At 35.3% G+C, this 20,127-nt stretch overlaps 1 protein-coding gene across 1 annotated transcript in view; it reads left to right on the top strand.

Annotated features, from left to right (window-relative positions):
* The window catches only part of Dync2h1 (dynein, cytoplasmic 2, heavy chain 1), a 174,419-nt gene that overhangs the window by 115,150 nt on the left and 39,142 nt on the right, over window positions 1-20,127 (top strand). Inside the window, exons 73-79 of the mRNA XM_013009687.1 lie at window positions 288-365; window positions 5,573-5,704; window positions 6,634-6,706; window positions 12,529-12,689; window positions 13,959-14,084; window positions 17,550-17,660; window positions 19,648-19,803. Coding sequence (XP_012865141.1) covers window positions 288-365; window positions 5,573-5,704; window positions 6,634-6,706; window positions 12,529-12,689; window positions 13,959-14,084; window positions 17,550-17,660; window positions 19,648-19,803 — 837 coding nt within the window. The remainder of the gene's footprint in view (window positions 1-287; window positions 366-5,572; window positions 5,705-6,633; window positions 6,707-12,528; window positions 12,690-13,958; window positions 14,085-17,549; window positions 17,661-19,647; window positions 19,804-20,127) is intronic.

Here is a 20,127-nt window from a genome sequence, read left to right on the forward strand (position 1 = left end):
GGGCCGGCCTAGACAGCAGTCTTACTACTTGTGTTGCCTGTGGTATCTGGGGTGAAAGATGTGTTTGTTGAAATGGAGTTTCAAAAACTTTTTATCTGGGCTGTCTTTGAATGTCAATCCTCCAGATCTATGCCTCCCAAGTACTTAGGATTATAGGCCTGAGCCACTACACTTAGTTTAAAATGGGTATTTTTTTTAAAAAGAGTTATAAATGGCTGGTTAATTGCTATTTTTTGAAGTCTTAAAGTTATGAAGTATACTAAGGAAAATAATTGCTTTCATTAAAGGATTCTCAACAAAGAATACGTGATCAGCTTCCATCTTGGATCGATCAGGAAAGAAGCTGGGCAGTCGCAACATTAAAGGTATTCAATTTCTGCTGTAAGGGATATTTTAATTTTGTGTAGTTTGTGTAGTTCTGTTGACATTTTGTAGGTGCTGCTTATTCATGCTAATTGTCGATATTTTTATGAATAAGACAAAAATCTATCAGTAAAGGACACCAAATTTATTCTAATTTGTTCTTTAATCAATATTTAATTTATTAAATCTCATTTATGAAATGTGCCTTCAGTATCTAAACTTTCGAAGTATAGTACTTTCTTTTTCTCACTTTCTCTTTTTAACACAGTGTTGAAGAATGAAGGAAAGACATTTCTCCCCAAATCTTTCTTATTTATCTATGTATCTTCCCTCCTTCTACTTTTGTTCACATCATATGATAGCCCATGATAAAGAGAGTCAGAATAGCTAGTAGCTATTGATGTTTTATTATGTTCCTGGCATTCAGAATTTAAAAATGATTTTTAAGTAATTCCAGTAACATCATAAGGTAGTTACTTACTTTGATTAAGAAACTAATGTGGGGCTGGGAAGGTGGCTCAGTGGTAGAGCGCTTGCCTTGCATGCATGAGGCCCTGAGTTCGATTCCTCAGCACCACATAAGCAAAAAGGAAAAAGCCGGAAGTGGCACCGTGGCTCAAGTGGTAGAATGCTAGCCTTGAGCTGAAGAGCTGAGAGACAGCGCCCAGGCCCAGAGTTCAGGTCCCACGACTGGACCAAAAAAAAAAAAAAAGAAACTAATGTGCAGAAAGAGAGTATCACTGTGGTCACTTATGAGTAGAACCAGGATTCAGAACTAGATGCCTTGCTGTATAGTCTGCCTTGCCCACCCCTCCATATTCTCCGTACCTTTTTTCATGAATATTTGTTGAATAAAGAAATGGGTTCTGCTTTATATCATTTTATTGTTCTCTTCATTAATCATTTATTTGGTGCTGGCTACAAGTCAACATAGTGCCAGTTACTAATTTTTTTAAAATCATTCTCTAAGTAGCTGTATGAAAAGATTTCAGTGCAGCATGTCAGTTTGTGAGCACAGTGTATCTTGATCAATGCCATTCCTTCCATCATCTCTCCCTGTCCCACTCGTTCTTTCAAGTTAGTAAGTCTGACCCAACTTTAATCAAACTACTGAATCCCCTCTTGTAATTCATGGTCTGGTGGTAACAGAAACTATTCTGGGTTGGTATGGTTGGAATTTCCCCATCTTCCATGTTGTATACCTATGATACCTGTTTAGCTCTCTCATCTGCTCCACCCTCCTGGGTGAGTCTAATCTGTACTTGGCTGGGCACTGGTGGCTATTCTGTAGACTAAGATCTGAGGATTGTGATTTGAAGCCTGATGAGGCAGGAAAGTCTGTGAGACTCTTAATCTCTAGTTAACAAGCCAAATTCTAGAAACAGCGCTATGGTTCTGAGTGGTTTGAATGAAAAAGCTAAGGGATAACACCAGGCCCTGAGTTCAAGCCCTAGAACCAGCACCAAAAAAGAATCTGTACTTGTCTTCTTTAGGAAAAATTCTGTTTAGTCAGAATTCTCTCTTACTCTTGATGTTTTCTCTTTGCAATTTTCTATCTAGTTACCTCTACCTTTTTTTGTTGTTGTTTGTTCCCATCTTCTACATCTTCATAATTAAATCCAGTTGTGTACTGACATCTTTTACCTCTATTGCAATAGCCTTACATATAATCTGTTTTACTTTATTACCCAGTTCTGGGGTGTTTTTTGACACCGGTTTGTTTTACACCAAATATATGGATTTTATTATGAGAGTACGTAATGAACACTCCTACACGGTGAAGAATGTACCTAAATAATTGCCTTCAGATATGGTTTGCACCACACAGAGCTGTATCTTGGTGATCTGACTCAGTACCTAACATTATATATAGAGATCTTCCTAACTTTGCTGTGCAGGTAATGTTAGATTTCTAGCTGAACACATGCTGCTTATGTAATATGCAGCAAACCTAAATCAGTGATGGGAATTTAGATACTAATTGCCATTAAAGATATTAGCCTACTATCAATTGTTATCCTAACAAGCTTAAAAATATTTATTAAAATGATTAATAAAATGTAAAATGTTAATTTTAGCTAGATTACATAATGAAATGTGGTCACTATAGAAGATTTTTTAGATATGACTGTGGATGTTTGGGTAAAACATCCTAAATGCTTGATTCATGCTTCTAATCCCCTCCCCAGTCTACACTACAAATATATGTCTTCTAAACATTATTTTTTTTTACTAGTCCTGGGGCTTGAACTCGGGGCCTGAGCTCTATCTCTGAGCTTCTTTGTGCTCAGGGCTAGCTCTTTACTACTTGAGCCACAGTGCCACTTCCACCTTTTTCTGAGTAGTTTATTGGAGATAAGAGTCTCACAGACTTTTCTACCCCAGCTGACTTCAAACTATGATCCTCAGATCTCAGCCTCCTGAGTAGCTACTGATTACAGGCGTACACCTGGTCTAAATATTATTTTTAATGGGAATTTTCCATCTGCACACATTTGCCTGCTCTTAAATGTTGAGAAGGAATACTGAGGTAGAGGGGACAGATATGTTTGAGGAAATCTTTGAGGGATGGTATTAAGAGGAATATTGAATGCTCAGATATTTATGAAGTAACTAAGTAGATTAAAACATTAAGGTGCAAAATGTTCTTTAACGGAGACAAATGGATATGGTTAGAGAACTATGCTTTGTTAAGGAATTGCTGTTGTTACAGAAAACCAGAACTACACAGAAGTTGACACTAAAGAGTGTTTGTTTTTTTTTAATATATTGTGTGAAGCTATTTCTTTTTCATTTTTTTCCCCTTGGGTTTAAGACCTGTTGTTTCCATTTTTTATTTTAGTACCCTGTGTCTTGTATATACTTTTATTTGAATTGGGGAAGGGAGGTAACAAATTGGTGAGACAGAGGACAGAGAGTGAACCAAATGCAACAGCATTTGGACACTATGCTGGAAATGAACATTACACCTTGTGGGGGAGGGGAATTTGGAGGGAGGGAAAGTGGGAGAAAACGAGGGAGGGGTAACAGTGTTCGACAAGAAATGTACTCATTACCTTACTTATGTAACTAACCCCTCTGTAAATCACCTTTACAATAAAATAAAACTTTTTTAAAAAAGAAAAGTGTGTTGCATTTGAGGAACAGATACTTTAGTGTAGGAACTGAGCTGAGTTCTGGTTGTAACCTGGACAAGAAGGCATTCATAGTCAAGGAGAGGCTGGTGTCTCTGAATGGAAATCCACTAAGAGATATATTTCAGATAAAGGAAACAATTCTGGTTCAATCCATTTAGCAGGATTTTTGCTTATTAGGGTGATCAGATATCAAAGGTTGAGGGTGACGAATATGATTACATATTGAAAGTGGGATGGCTTGCTAATTTGAGACTCTTTTTTTTTTTGTCAGTTGTGGGACTTGAACTCTGTGTTTGGGCGCTGTCCCTGTGCTCTTCAGCTCAAGGCCAGTGCTCTACCACTTGAGCCACAGTGCCACTTCCTGGCTTGCTAATTTGATTAGCAAGTTTCTTGCTAAACCTGGGTTCTGAGAGAAGGAGGTGAAGCATAAGGTTAAAGAGTAATTTTAAAGAGCTCAGTAGAGCCTGGGAAGCCATATCAGATAGAGAAAGTCCTTGTTGATATCAAATTTGACCTCTTTACATTTGAACATACAACTCTACTGTAGCAGTCACTAAAATCTATTCTTGATTTTAGTGCCAGTAGTTCTTTTTCTCTCCACAAGATGGCGATAGCAAAGTAAAAATGTTTTTTTTTTAATGTGGAGGGAAGATTTTTCTCTTTTAAGATAATTTAAAAATTGTCTTTAAAATATTTACCAGCAATATATCAGACAAGGGGTTAACATCCTGTATATACAGGGAACTCAAGAAACTAATCCCTCCCAAACCTAACAAACCAATTACTAAATGGGCAAGGGAACTAAAGAGGGACTTCTCAAATGAAGAAATAAAAATGGCAAAGAAACACATGAGGAAATGTTCATCATCCCTGGTGGTGAAGGAAATGCAAATAAAGACAACCCTGAGATACCACTTACCCCAGTCAGAATGTCCCACATCCACAAATCAGCCAACGACAAATGCTGGAGGGGATGTGGAGAAAGAGGAACCCTATACACTGCTGGTGGGAATGTACACTTATACAACCACTTTGGAAAGCAGTCTGGAGGGTCCTTAGAAAGCTAAAGATTGACCTCCCTTACGACCCAGTCATACCACTTCTAGGCATCTACCCTGAACAACAGGAACCAATATACAAGGACACGTGCACCTCCATGTTTATTGCAGCACTGTTCACAATAGCTAGGATATGGAAACAACCCAGATGCCCCACCACAGATGAATGGATCCAAAAATTGTGGTATCTATACACAATGGAATATTATGCAACCATTAGAAATGACAAAATAATGGCATTTGCAGGGAAATGGATGGAGCTAGAAGGAATCATGTTGAGCGAGGTAAGCCAAGAGCGAAGAGACAAACGGTACATGGTCTCCCTGATAAGTGGATGCTAAATCCAAAATGTTAGGTGATACGACAAAACTAACAGGACTTAAGAAACAAAGAACTCCTGCTCATCTGGTTGAACCACTACTAAATATCCCCACGCTGCTGATCACATATATGGTGTATAACATGTGAACACTGTTATATATTACAGACTGTGATAGACAATTTGTTCCAGGAAAGTTAGAATGAACTTGTGACTTAGAAACTATGTAATCACTTAATCACAATCAAAAAAAAAAAAAAAAGAACTTCGGGGAAGGGAGGGAGGGAGGGGATGGTAGGGGGAAAACAATGGAGGGGCTTACAATGTTCAAGAGGAAGTGTACTCATTACCTCACTCATGTAACTGTAACCCTCTGTATAGTATCTTTACAATAAAAAAAAAAAAGCCAAAAAAAAAATTGTCTTTAAAGAGTTGTACACAAAGGAATTTACATTAAGATTTCTTATGATTACTGATCGATTTAGTACTATTTAGGATGATTTTACTTAATACCGTTTTTAGTATCTGATGAATCTACCACCCTACTTCTAACCTAGAAATGATTAGACAAGTAAACATAAAGTAGAAAATGAGCACCTATGAAAAATTGGTTGTCATTTGCTTTTGCTGTCTTTATTAAAATATGTACATAATGACTTGTGGGTTCATTATCTGTGGTTATTTTTATGTTTCAGATTGCCCTCCCCAGTTTTTATCAGACTCTCTGCTTGGAAGATGTAGCTCTTTGGCGAACTTATTATCATAATTCAACATGTGAACAAGAGTTTCCATCTATTCTTGTAAAGAAAGTTTCCTTATTTCAGCAGGTAAGATTCAGTGTTTTTCTTGTTTTCAGAAGACATTTAAATGGAAGTTTTGCCTTCAGTGGTATAAAGGGCCTTCTGCTTTCACCACTTTACCTGGACATGTCACTGGCAAAACTTCTGAGTGGGGTATCTCTACCTGTAGCCTTCCTTATTTTCTCTTGCCTCTGTTCTAAATGAAATCTTACAGTAGTTACAATGTCTTTTAGAAAGCAACTACAAGGCAAATGATACACATTTTTCACTCATCTTTTAGAGTTACATCTAACAAAAGTATGTACTATTAAAATGATATTTTTATTTAATTTCAAAATTAATGAAGAAATCTAATGGTTGATTCACTCAATTTTTTGAGAGGCTAAAAAGTTCAAGGTAGGAGAATTCTCAAGAAATTGAAGGTCCAAGAAATAATCTTTATTCTTTGGTGGCTGTTTTGAGATCTGACTTTTTTCTGTTTTCTTATATAATGAATTCTGTTTTACCAAATATTCGTTAAAACAAAAGAATAGTGAAATACTTAGGAATGACAATGGAAATATCTAAGATATGTAAGTATACAGACAGCATAGAAATAGTGATTTGAAGATTTTAGGCAGGATTATTCAGCCTTCATTCACTGTAGCTGGAAAAGCTTTGACTGTGCACTGTAATTTTCTCTTGCCATTTAGCCTCTTAAAGGATCTTGAAGAGATGGCTAATCCCATACTTGTCTTAGATAATAGAGTTAAGGAAACAAGTAGGTTTTGGTAATATTTTGGACATTAAAGAGATGTCTAAGATATCTCTTACTATCTGAAGGATAGTAATGACTGTAGAATAATGATGTACTCGCCCATATCAGTAAATATTTGTTCACCCTGATAATGTTAACTGTTCTTTAGTTAAAGTAGTTGTGGGAAGTTTATTACTTTAAAAATTCTGTTTATTTTAAGGTTCTTGTGGTACAGGCTCTGAGACCAGACAGACTGCAAAGTGCTATGGCTCTATTTGCATGTAAAACTCTGGGTAAGTACAGTACTTTCCAAGAGCTACTGTACAAGCCTGAGGTGCTGGCTTTTAATTTACATTAATTTACACTTATTTTAATGTAGAAATGTTTTAAAATCCTTTTTCATTCTTTTTGTCATTCCTAGTTTAGAATAATAATTCTCTATTGTCAAACATAATTGACATTCTATATTTAATAAGGTGTTTTGAGATTTTGAGAATTATTTTGTTATGAAAATGTCATAGAAGCCGGGCGCTAGTGGCTCACACCCTGTAATGCTAGCTACTCAGGAGGCTGATATCTGAGGATCGTGGTTCAAACCAGCCTGGGCAGGAAAGTCCGTGAGACTCTTATCTCCAATAAACCACTAGAGAAAAAAAACAAAACTGGCAGTGGCACTATGGCTGAAGCAGTAGAGCGCTTGCCTTGAGCTGCAGAGCTCAGGGACAGCGCCCAAGCCCAGAGTTCAAGCCCCACGACCGACCAGAAAAAGAAAATGTTATAGATATTTGCCCATAGTGAACACAAGAAAACCAAATGTTTGTGCCAAATGTGTAAGGGCTAATTGTAGTCATACTTCGTGAAAAATTAGACAATTTAGGTAAAATATATTCACAGATACTATAGCCTTGGGAAATAAAGCCTTCAAAATGAGTAATTTTTGGCATGTCTAAAACAGAAAATTGAAAATTAATTTGCCTTTTAGATCATAAATTTCATGGTAAAGTTTTGTTAAGTCTTTCAGATAATGTTGTAAGCATGAAGAATTAAGAAGTTATCACCCATCTAGAAATATATATTTGCAAGAGACATTTAGAAAACTTGTTTTGGGAAAGAGTATGGAAATAATTTTACTTTAATCATAGATTTATCCAGAATAGTGGATCTTTTTTTTTATCAGAATAGAGTTTTATTTTCCATTATTGCTGTGTCTCAGATAAGTCTTATATACTTGGAGTGCACACTTCTAATATTTTGGACTGTCTCAGTGACAGTGACATCATCAGTGCTAAGGATCAAGCCTAGGGCTTTAAGCATCTTGAAGGCAAATGCTCTACCACTGAGCTACCTCCTTAGTCCAACTTATCATATAGGCATAGAAGAGTAGATCTTTACCATTATTAAATCACAGGTTTATACCTATGTTGAAAATGATAAGTCTGGCATTGTAAAATAGACTATGACAATTCTTTTTTTTTCCATAGAAATCCTTCATTTCTATTTTTTATATGTAGAGTTTTATATAGAAATTTTCTTAGTTCTCACATACATTAAAACCAAGAAAAAGTATTGTATCAATTGTGCAACTTTTCTATAAATCATAATATCTCATATAAACAAGGTAGCACAGAGTTTTATAAGGTTGAAAAGATAGGCCCTCTATAAATATTTCTGAAAATTTTCACAGAAGTGAATAATCATTCTCCTGTTAGTATAATAGCATTGTATTGTTTAGGGAAATTATTCTATTAGCTTCTTTCATTTAAACTTGAATGTTCATAAAGACAATATCATAGCAAAGACTTAAATGGTGCTCTTTGCCAGAGACTAGTTTGAGTACCCTCTGTGTATTAGCTTCTATACTCTTACCTCATTAAGCTCCTGCTTAATGTTGTTTTAAAGTATCAGTAGAAAATAAGTGCACATTTCCTCAGGTCCTTCCTTACTCTTGGACCCAGACTTTACAGTATAGTTTGAGTGACAAAAGCAAGTTTTATGTACCATTAAGGAAGGATGGGCATGAGAGGTGGGAAAAGTTGTTTAATTCAAAAACATTTTGGTGCAGAACCACACAGGTTTCTGGTTTCTGGGTCTCTGTAAGACCTTTTGGGAACCATGTCTCTTGATGTTTTGGTACCTCAATCCACAGAACATAACATCCTGTACCTTTCCTTTGAAGTCACAGTTAAGTGAGAATTACACAAACCATAACATTTGCGCTTGGCAGTGCTTTAAAAGCACAATAGTAGTAATATGTGGAGATTTTTCCAGTATACAGTTGTACTTTTGTGTGCATGCCTAAAAGTTTTTTTTAATTTTTTATTATGAAAATACCATACAGAGGAGTTAACAATTACATGGGCAAGATAATGAGTACATTTCTTATCAAGCATTGTAGCCTCCTCCTTTGTTTCCCCTTCCCATCCCTTCCCATATCCTGCCCCCAGCCCCTCCATAGTCTCCCTAACCCCCGGCTAAAGTTATAAAGTTAATTTTCGACATAACGACTTGTACATCTCATTGTTACAATGCGTCCACCTGTATCCCTATTTAAACATTTTGTTTTTTCCCTTCCCCTCCACAAATTATACCAACATCAAATACAGCGAAAGCAGGGGTTTTATTGTGGGAGAGGGACATACAAAGCAACAAAGAAATATCTTATAAATATGTTAGAAACAATAGCAAGAAAGAAGAAACATTTGAGTCCCTATCTTCTCCTAACATCAACTTATCTGACCATTTCTGCTTGTCTCAGACATATACTAGTTATTACAAATAGGGGAAACCATGGGGCCTATGTTTTGGGGCCTGGCTTACTTAATATAATTTTTTCCAAGTCTTTCCATTTCCTAACAAATGGAGCAATGTCATTCTTTCTGATGGAGGCATAGAATTACATTGGGTATATATACCACATTTTCTTGATCTATTCATCTACTGAGGGGCATCTTGGTTGGTTCCAGATCTTAGCTATGGTAAATAATGCTGCAATAAACATAGTTGTGCTGGTAGCTTTAGTATGGTCTTGTTTGTGATCATTTGGGTAAATGCCCAAAAGTGGGATTGCTGGGTCATAGAGAAGCTCTATGTGGAGTCTTTTGAGGAACCTCCATACTGTTTTATGCCTGAAAGTTTTTAGGATTGGTCTACTGACTTCTGTCTTCAAAATGTTTTTCATAAACAGTCTTTATAAGCTGTCACTTAAAAGTTTATAGATTACAACAAAGATTCTTAAAGCTTAATGAGAATTTCTACACATGAATGATGCTTGGGAAATTGCATTTAAAATTAAATCTCTAAAATTTGAGAAATACTTATTCTCTAGCAATTTGAAATTTTAAAACATAGGTATATAATAAAATCCCAATTGTTTACATAAATTCTTCATTACTAAAACTGTTTGGTCAAATACAAAGTCATTCATTTTTGCTTGGAAATAATATGGTTTCAGAAGTATGTTAACCTTTCAAAGCATTTGAATAAAATTTGAATGTCATGAGATTAGCAATTAGTGCTTTAAGCCTAAAAAGTCATTTGACCTGGAGATGAAATAGTACCATTAACAGAATTATTCCCAAAACTGACTTGGTAGAGGGTCAAGCTATAAGATCAATAAAATGAAAAGGTCATGGGCAATGGGCATTCAGACCATAATTTTAGAAAAACTAGGCAAGTGGATAGATGATAAGTAATTAAGAATCCCCCAAATTGTTAGGTTTTTTTTTAAACTTGCTTGAGTCATTATGAGAAATTGTAAGTATATAGATGAATCGATACAAACCAAACAGTGAAAGGTGCTATACAGAAAACGTAAAAATGGGGTTGGGAAGGTGGCTCAGTGGTAGAGTGCTTACCTTGCATGCATGAGGCCCTGGGTTCAATTCCTCGGTACCACATAAGCAGAAGAAGCTGGAGTGGCGCTGTGGCTTAAGTGGTAGAGCACTAGCCTTGAGCTGAAGAGCTGAGGAATAGCGCCCAGGCCCAGAGTTCAGGCCTGATTGATATGTTAGAACTGACCAGGTAGCCCCTAAAATTTGCCTGAAAATGTGAATTTATAATTTTAACACCTGAATGATAGAGTAGCCATCTACTGAAAGCAAAAAGAATGGAAAATATAGAAACAGATGGTGCACGAGTCCAAGGGCTGTTTGCACGCTGAAGCACAGTGAGCAAGATGAGAAGTGTACAAAGGCATGCCCTGTAGGGTTTGTAATCCTGGAGAAGGAATCTGAATTTTACTCTGTTTTGAGAAGACTTTAAAGACTGTGCCAAAGACATGTGATTACCCAGTTTTAAAGAAATCTGAGAAGAGATTGAAAACAAAGCAAAATTTGAAGTAGGGAGAACGGCTAGGGAAGTAGCCCTGATTTCACAAACATTTATGTTCCAGAGTTATTAAGGCCTCAGGGACACATCATAAGACATTTGTTGTGTACCACAAAATGTTTGACATTTTTCATTATTTCCAGTTATTATTCCATTTTTAAGTAGTTTCTCATTTAATTGGTGGATGTATATTGGGTTAACTAGTGGTTACTGGTTTTTCTTTTATTGATATTTGTGTTACATATTTTTGCAGTTGCCTTTTCTCTCCAACAAAGAAAAGGTAACTTTCTACACCCAATGCCTTTATACAGTCCTATGATGAATCCTAGCTGTGTAGGAGGTGCATAGGAAGGTGAATGAATCACAGTCCAAGACTGACCTCAATCAAAAATTTGAGACCCGTTCTCTTCATTTCCAGGGTTTTTGTTTTGTGTTTTGTTTTAACAGTTCTAGGGCTTGAACCAGGGCCTGGACACTGTCCCTGAGCCTTTGTGCTCAAAGCTGGCACTCTACCATCTTGAATCACAGCTCCATTTTCAGCTTTTGAGTAGTTAATTGGGAGATAAGAGTCTCACGGACTTTCTTGTCTGGGATGCCTTTGAACCACAATCCTCAAATCTCAGCCTCCAAGTAGCAAGGATTACAGGCATGAGTCCTGGTGCCTGGCTTTGTTTCTACTTTGGGAGGGCAAATGGAAGCCTGATTAATCACTCTGCTGGATATTAGAGTCTCCAGGACTATCCTTTATATTTAAACATTTGTGTAATTTTCAAGTTAAATTCAAAATTGTATGCTTGAAAATTTTCATTGAAATCAGCTTTATTCAACTTTTTATTAAATACATTAATGGGGAAACATTCAAGTTTTAGCAGAAGATATTTCAATAAAACAGGAAAGCTATGTTGAATAGGACTTTGTAATTGGGGAAAGGCAGCAGAATAGAAGAGGCACAGATGAATTATATTTAACTACAACTCACAGCAGCTGGGCATCCTTTGGTAGGACATTCAGCTTGGAGTATTTTCTTATACACATAAAATGAACATAGTATTTGCTTTTCAAGGTTGTATGGCTTAGCAGGTAAATTGAATTTGTTAAATATTTTTAGAATAAGAATATGTGATGATGAAGTGGAATTTATTGCCATTTTATTGCCATTTATTCTAGTATATTTTGACCTCAAACTGTGGATTGATTCATTCCTGTTTTACAAGTGAGGATTCTAAGGCACTGTGTCTTTTAGTGATTTTTATAAGGTCACTCAGCCAACAAATATAAACTGTCATATGTATTTTTGTCTCTAAACTAGGCACATTTTAAATTTTCTGACTAGTGTGTGAAATAATCTATTAGCCAGTATCATGAAAGTAAATTAAATTTGTTTACTCAGATGATTTAGAGTCTGATTTCCCACATAGAAAGCACAAGAGTCATATCAATTGTATTAGTGAGATGTATATATCATCCATATAGATGGACAGGTTCAATCTTTTACAGGAAAGAGAATTTTGTACATTGAGGCAATGTTGGCTGTATATTCCTTCAGCTCTTAAATGTGGTAATCTGGATACTGATAGCCTGTCAGAAGATATCACACATGAAAAGCATTTATAGAAATGCCTGTCTGAAGCATTCAGTAAACATTAGTTATTGTGGATTTTAAGGTGAAAACATATTTAATATGTGAGGTTATATAGTTTACACAAGCATTCACTATTATACACCTTGTAATTGTTTTAAATAAAATTATATATGATGCTGTTTACTTTTTAAATATATATATTTTAAGGATTGAAAGAGTTGTCCCCACTTCCTCTGAATCTCAAACGTTTGTACAAAGAAACACTAGAAATCGAGCCCATTTTGATCATTATTTCCCCGGGAGCTGACCCTTCTCAGGAGCTTCAAGAACTTGCTAATGCTGAAAGAAGTGCAGAGTGTTATCACCAGGTGGGTGCAGACTGCTTGGTGGTTTTTGTCCTGCTCCTATTGCTGCTACACCAGGTCCTGTTAATGAAGTGAGCACTTTGTGTGTCAAGCCAAATGATTGCTTGATGGTACTTGTCCTAATCTCCAGTCATTGTGAGGATGCTATCTTCCATGGTGAAAGGACCTGTGCAGGCAAAGTTAAGGATCCAGTGATGGAGAAATTTCCCTGGATGATTGAGGTGGCCCATCCAGGGGGCCACTGCACCTTTATAAGAGGGAGACAAGACTTGAGAGTGAAAGTATGCAATGTGAAGATGGAGGTAGAGGCCAGAGAGGAAAAGAAGATGAACTAAGGGACCACAAAGGAATGGTAAACAATTTCCAGGATGCACATGAATGATAGAGCTACTATTATTTTCAAATTTGGTACCTTCGATTTTAAATCTGTAAATTCTGACCTCCAGAAGTCTGAAATAGTTTGACTTAAGGCATTAAATTTGTGGTAGCTTGTTAGAGCAGCAAATGGAAACTAATATATTTGCTTAAACTTTTAAGAATGACTTTAAAAGATTTATTTGGTTGCTTTTAATAAATCACAGTAATGTTTACTTGCAATTTCTTGATCTAAATTGGAAAAGACACATAAATATTGTGAATTAGATTTCCTCTATTTCCTCTTAAGGTAGAAGCTTTCTTCTGTTCTGATAGCCCCCTTTTTTCCAAGGCAATTTACATGTGAATTTTGAAAATTAAATTTATTAGTTTATTCTTAGCAAGTGCATAAATCTTTTTCATTAGGAATTTAGTTATTGATTTTAAAACCTTAATACATACAACCAAAACTTGGAAAGTAAGAGTTTTACAAGGAATAATGTAAATAGAAGACAGCAAAATAACATGGCAGTTGGGAAGCTGTGCAGGTTTTTCTGTGACTTACTTAGAGCTGCTTCCTATTGAGTCATTATCATAGTACATTTGTCTATTAATTTAGGACAATAGTTGTCAGTCTTAAGGCAGTGAACCTTTGCCATAGGTTGTAACTGTCAACAGTAACTTTAGCAGGGAGACTAAAGTAAGCATATAAACATTATTCAATGTTCCTGGAGAAGATGATGTAACTCCAGAAATTATTTTGGTTTTTCTTCATTAAAAAGCTGATCATAAAGGTTTACAAATTATTGTTATTAAAGACAGCTATGGAGGTTTATCAATCATTATGAAAATGCTTACAATGTATATATTAGAATATTACAGATATTTTTTGTTTCACTTTATTTTTTGTGTTTGTAGGTTGCTATGGGTCAAGGTCAAGCTGATTTAGCAATTCAAATGCTAAAAGAATGTGCCCGAAATGGAGATTGGCTCTGTTTGAAGAACTTGCATCTTGTGGTATCTTGGCTTCCAGTTCTAGAAAAGGTAGATTCAGATAAATGTGGTAAATTGTATCAATTCAGAAATCACTAAAGAACATCAATATTAAAATGTATACTTAACTATTTCTAATATTATTTAAACAAAAGCTTTTTTTCTAAAATATATCTGTGCCAAATGATAGATCTTTTACTAGAAAGTCTCAGAATCTTTTTTCAGGGTGTATAAACAAACTCAAGAATTTATTAATCAAAATTGATGGGAAATCCTAGAAGACTTTTCCAGAAGAAAAATAAAAGATGCATAAAGGATTCTAAAAGATCTTTTTAGACGATTGCTCTGTGCTCATGTTCTGTTACCTATATGGAAAGGAAAGGGAGTCAGGGAACCACACATTCCTAAGGCTGAAGAAGTGGAATGTAAACTGAAGAAGTCATTTCATTTAGCCCATTGGCCCCAGGAGGAAAGTAACCATACAACAGAACAATTGCTGGGTAGACTTTGAATGCAAATCTGGGATTAAGTGTGCCGCTCATGTAAGAAAGATGACTTGGTCTTGGGTAAGGATTACAACCAAAGACCAGATAGTGCTGGAAGGCTGAATGTAATTCAGCTAAGTGTAAAGGAAGAAAGGATCTCAGGCTAATTCTAGCAACAAAAGTAGATAGGTTAGAGATGCGCATGCCTCTCAGAATAATGTGGTGTCTTGGATTGAACTGGATGGTGGAAAGTGGGAGATAGGTGACTGGAGGAGCGAGGCTACAAAATACCTCAAGAACTCAACAGAGAGAGTTTCGTTTTTGTTTTGAACCTTACTGGGGTTTGAACTGCGACATCCTGCTTGCTAAGGTATAGTGCTTAACTACTTGAGCTACATCTATAGCCCTAGTTTGGAAATTTTATCCTGGGACTTATCCAGAGGAAATCTTCAGTAGGGGTTAGTAAGTAAGTAAATGGGCAAAAGTAGCATGGCAAAGAGGATCAAACAGAATAGAGTAGATTGACGGTGGTCCTAGCCTAGTTGTGAGTTGTTGAAAATTTGTGCAGTTGTAATAAATTGGCAACTACAGAATCATCAGTAAATCTCAGAATAAATTAATGATTAAATAGATGGCTCAATGGATCATAATGTTATATTATTTGTAGTTAATGGAACTGAGGTACTTAGGAATAGTCATATAATTCTATAGTTTTTCTTTCTTTCTTTCCTTTCTTTCTTTTTCTTTCCTTTCTTTCTCTTTCTTTCTTTCTTTCTTTCTTTCTTACTTTCTTTCTCTCTTTCTTTCTTTCTTTCTTTCTTTCTTTCTTTCTTTCTTTCTTTCTTTCTTTCTTTCTTGCTTTCTTGCTTTCTTGCTTTCTTGCTTTCTTGCTTTCTTGCTTTCTTGCTTTCTTGCTTTTTTCTTTCTTGTCAGTCATGGGGTTCTGGGCCTGGGCACTATCCCACTTGAGTCACAGTGCCACTTCCAGTTTTCAGAGTGGTTTATTGGAGATATAAGTCTCATGGAGTTTCCTGCCCGGGCTGGCTTTGAACTGTGATCCTTAGATCTCAGCCTCCTGAGTAGCTAGGATTATAGGCGTGAGTCACCGATGCCTCACCTTCTACTGTTTTCTGTAAAAGTCAGTAATGGTATAAAATGAAATTTATGTGTAATGACTCATATGTCTTAAAACCTAAAGGATAAGTAGTTGTAGCCTGCTTTCGCCTATGGTTGAGTGATAAATACTAATCTTTGTAAAATGTAATTATAATTAAGTTTTAATTTTGGAACATAGAGTACATTATATTACAAAAAATGTTAAACTTTTTTTGCTTTTGGAAAGTCTATATGAACTCTTTTGATATAAATTTATGTTTATTGTATACCCAACCAAATCACAGATGTGTTGTTTTTATTTAAAAATTTTAATTAAAAATTTTTAGATATGTTAGTTGAAGGCAAATTTTCATATAAACTTTATATTTTAAAGTTATGAAGTATAAATTGATTCACAATTTTTGTTTCATTTTGTTCCAGTTCTGAGGTATGAACTCAGGACTTGCACCCTGTCCCTGAGCTCTTTTGCTCAGGGCCAGCATTTTACCCCTTAAGCCATAGCTATACTTCCAAGTTTTTTGGTGTTTAATTGGAGATAGGCGTCTCATGGGCTTTCCAGGCTGATTTTGAACTACAATTGTCAGATCTCAGCCTCCTGAGTAGTTAGGATTACAGATATGAGCACTAGCACCCAGTAGCACAATACTTTTATAGTCATTATTTTAATATTCTTTTGTCATCTCACATCTGCATTTTACATATTAATAGTGGCAATTTGTGTCAGACATAGAATATATTAAACTATTTTAATAGCTATCAGCTATATTTCATATATTCACTCTATAGATACTTGAGTAAACAGTACTAAGCCAAATGCTAGATGCTGGTTGTACCTGCTCTTTAGAGACATATCAAAAGAAACAGACCACATTAGTAAATAACTATATTGAAGCATGATGTACACTACAAATAAGAATGTATAAACTAGCAAGAATCACGAGTATAAACTAGTGATTCTTGAATTTTTTGTAGGAAAGTAGAGATTAAGTTCTATTTTGACATAAGTAAGAATTTATCTGGTTCCCAAGAAAATAATGGAGCAGAGTGATTATGCTGTGTACAAATACTGAGGCATAAAAATCTGAGCAGATGGCTAAAATGTACATTGTCAGGGTCACAGGCAGATGAATACAAGACATAGGTACTATGAAAAATTGTCAAGAAGGGGATTAATATCATTATATAATTTCTTAGAAGCATAAATAATGACAGAATTTGAAGGCCTAAGGTGGTTGGTGATTTACATATAGCAATGGTAGCTAACAAACATATCAAGGATGCAATAAGGGTTAAGTCTAAGGTGCTTAGAGTTGGTGTAAGTCGTTGAGACTAAGGTCACAAAGCAAATAAACAACAAAGACAAAGTTTGGATTTTACAGAGTGGAACGACTTGCAGGACCAAGTTGTTATCCATTATACTAAGGGAGTAAATGTACTTTTACTGTTTGTTATTGTTTTTTTTTTTTTTTTTGGTCGGTCAAAGGGCTTGATCTCTGGGCCTGGGTGCTGACCCGGAGCTCTTCAGCTCAAAGCAAACAAACGCTCTACCACTTGAGCCACAGTGCCACTTCTGGTTTTCTGGTAGTTAATTGGAGATAAGAGTCTCACAGACTTTTCTGCCCAGGTGGGCTTTGAACTGTGATCCTCAGCTTCCTGAGTGGCTAGGATTTACAGGCCATGGGCACCTGTTTCTGTTTACTCTCTTTTCAGTGAACAAGGCTATCTGTATGCACTGCATTGCACAAGAGATCTCTAGGGCTTTTTCATCCTACACTCATCACACTAAACATTTAAAGCAAAGAATTGATGTTTCAGAATTCCACAGAAATTTTAGTAAGATCTGATTTTTCATAATAGATTGTTAAAAGGGAAATGTATGTATTTAACTAGATTTGATTTTGGTTTTGTCAACCAGGAATTGAATACTCTTCAACCTAAAGATACCTTTCGTCTTTGGCTCACTGCAGAAGTTCATCCCAGCTTTACTCCTATCTTACTGCAGTCAAGTTTGAAGATAACCTATGAGGTGAGAAGTTTTGAAATGTATATCACTTGTTATATAACAACAATGATCTGATCATGATCTCCAAAACTTTATAAGTAATTACATATACTGAACCTGTAAAAACTTCCTTTTATACTTAAATGAAGTGTAATTAATAATGTAAGTGATATAAAGCTTCACACGTATTTTAAAAGTTTATTTCTTATTTACATCTTTGATTTAATGTGATAAAAATAAATAACATAAAATTTACCTTCTGAACAACTTTGTTATATAACAGATTCCTTGGAACTATTTATCCTCTGGAATTAAGACCCTATTCTACTGAGTACTGTTAGTGAATATAAAATATGGCAGCAAGCATTATGGAAAAATAGTATACACATACTTCAGAAAGTTAAAAAAAAGAGCTAGTATATGAGCCAGAAATTCCAATCTTGGTTTATATCCAAATAATTGAGAAAATCATCAAGGTTTCCCAGTTCCACATTTTTCCTTTTCCCTCTCTCCAGCCTCTGGCAACCACCTTTCTACTGTTTTACAGAGTTTAACTCATTTAGTACACTCGTTCAGTGTCTGTTTTTTTGTGACTGACTTACTTAGCACAATATCCTTGCTCATGCCTTGGCAGCAGGATTTCCCCTTTTGAGGGTGGGGCAGAAATGAGGTTAAACTACAGGCCTCACATTTGCTACACAGTTGGTCTACTACTTGAATCCCATCTCTAGCTAGGAACTTAACTTTCAGACTGAGTAATGTTACATTATATGTATATACCATCCTTCCTTTCCTCCTTCCCTTCTTTCTTCTCTCCTTCCCTTGATGGCCTTCTAGGTCCTCAATTTTTTGGCTGTTATGAATAGTGCATTGTACATAGGTGACCACTTCTCTTCAAGATTTTGTGGTGATTGTTTAGTTTCCAATCAGAGTCATGCTTTGTTAATTTCTGCTGTGAAATTTTGGCATAGTTTATGATAATTTTTAAATGTTTAATAAACAAAAATTTATTCTTAAAGATTAGGTTTAATAGTATATTCTTAGTTTTAACAAAAAATTAAATAATAATGAAAAAGTCTGCTCAGTATGCAGTAGTCAGTATTCTTAAAGTATAAATTTGAATTATTTTCTGCTCATATGAGAAACTATTTTGGAAATAAGATTTTACTTTTAAAACTTTTAATTATGGTTAGCAGACAAATGTAAACCATTTTTTTACTTTAAAATTCTCTTTGAGGGCTTTACTGTGCTTTTTTTCTAACTATTGAAATTTTGAAAAGTTATCTTTTAGTAGGTGAAATCTCAACATGTTGATTTCAACTCAACATGTCAATTTATCAGTACAAGAACCTTGATCAGTGTCACTCATTTTCATCTATTCTAACCCTGTCCATCCCCTCAAGTTACTTGCTTTCATTTTCACATAGGTACATTGGTTATCATGACTGTATTCCCCCATTATCTCTCATAGAATTCTTCTAATCATCTCACATGCTACGTCTGCTTCACATGGAAGAACATTTTTGGAGTTACAAAATTTTATTTATTTTTAAATGAACATTTTGAGTGCTAGTTTCATTTAAAATTTAATTTCTGTGGTTTATATCTGTGTTTAGCTATGTCAGGTAATGGCCATATCAACTTTTATGGACTAATGTAAAAAAATTACATTATATGTAAATTTATTTTGAAGTCTTTATGGAAATTTAGATCAACTAGCAAGGTCTGATGGGCATATGTTAAACTCCAAAATTCTTAGCCCTGTATCAGGTAGCAGGTAGTACTGAAATGGTAATTATAAATTACAACTACATATAATTCTAGATTTATAGTTTAGATGAACTGTTAGATGTACAGTATTTAAAACATTTTATATTTGTACACTTCCAAGTAACTAATTGAAGTAAACCTTCAATTTAGATTCTTTATCAACATATGTTCTCAAATATTTCAAATACAAACTCATTTGTGCATGTTAGGCAATAAGAAAGCTGTTAATTTCTTTATTTAGTCACCTCCAGGTTTGAAGAAGAATTTAATGCGTACTTATGAGTCTTGGACTCCTGAGCAAATTAGCAAAAAAGACAACATACACCGAGCTCATGCTCTTTTTAGTTTTGCATGGTTTCATGCTGCGTGTCAAGAAAGAAGAAATTATATTCCACAGGTAATACAATTATAATGTGGCTAATGTTGATAAATTTGTGTATCTAACTCAGCTTTTTGTACTAATCTTCCAGACTGTATATAGTTATCTATTTCACATTTCACTGAATTAAAATGTTAAAGCAACCTGTGACCCAAGGTAAATATCCAGTCTAGCACTTCTATACTTTATATCTCACAGACATCTCAGACTTCAAAAACTGAATCCTTGGACCATTTTCTGTAATGTCTCCTCTGTAAAAAGCATTGATATCCATCTACTTTCTTTTTTTTGGGGGGGGTGTCCAGTCGTGGGGCCTGAACTTAGCCTGGGCACTGTCCCTCA

This window comes from Dipodomys ordii, unplaced genomic scaffold (assembly GCF_000151885.1).
Source record: "Dipodomys ordii isolate 6190 unplaced genomic scaffold, Dord_2.0 Scaffold10, whole genome shotgun sequence".
NCBI lineage: Eukaryota > Metazoa > Chordata > Mammalia > Rodentia > Heteromyidae > Dipodomys > Dipodomys ordii.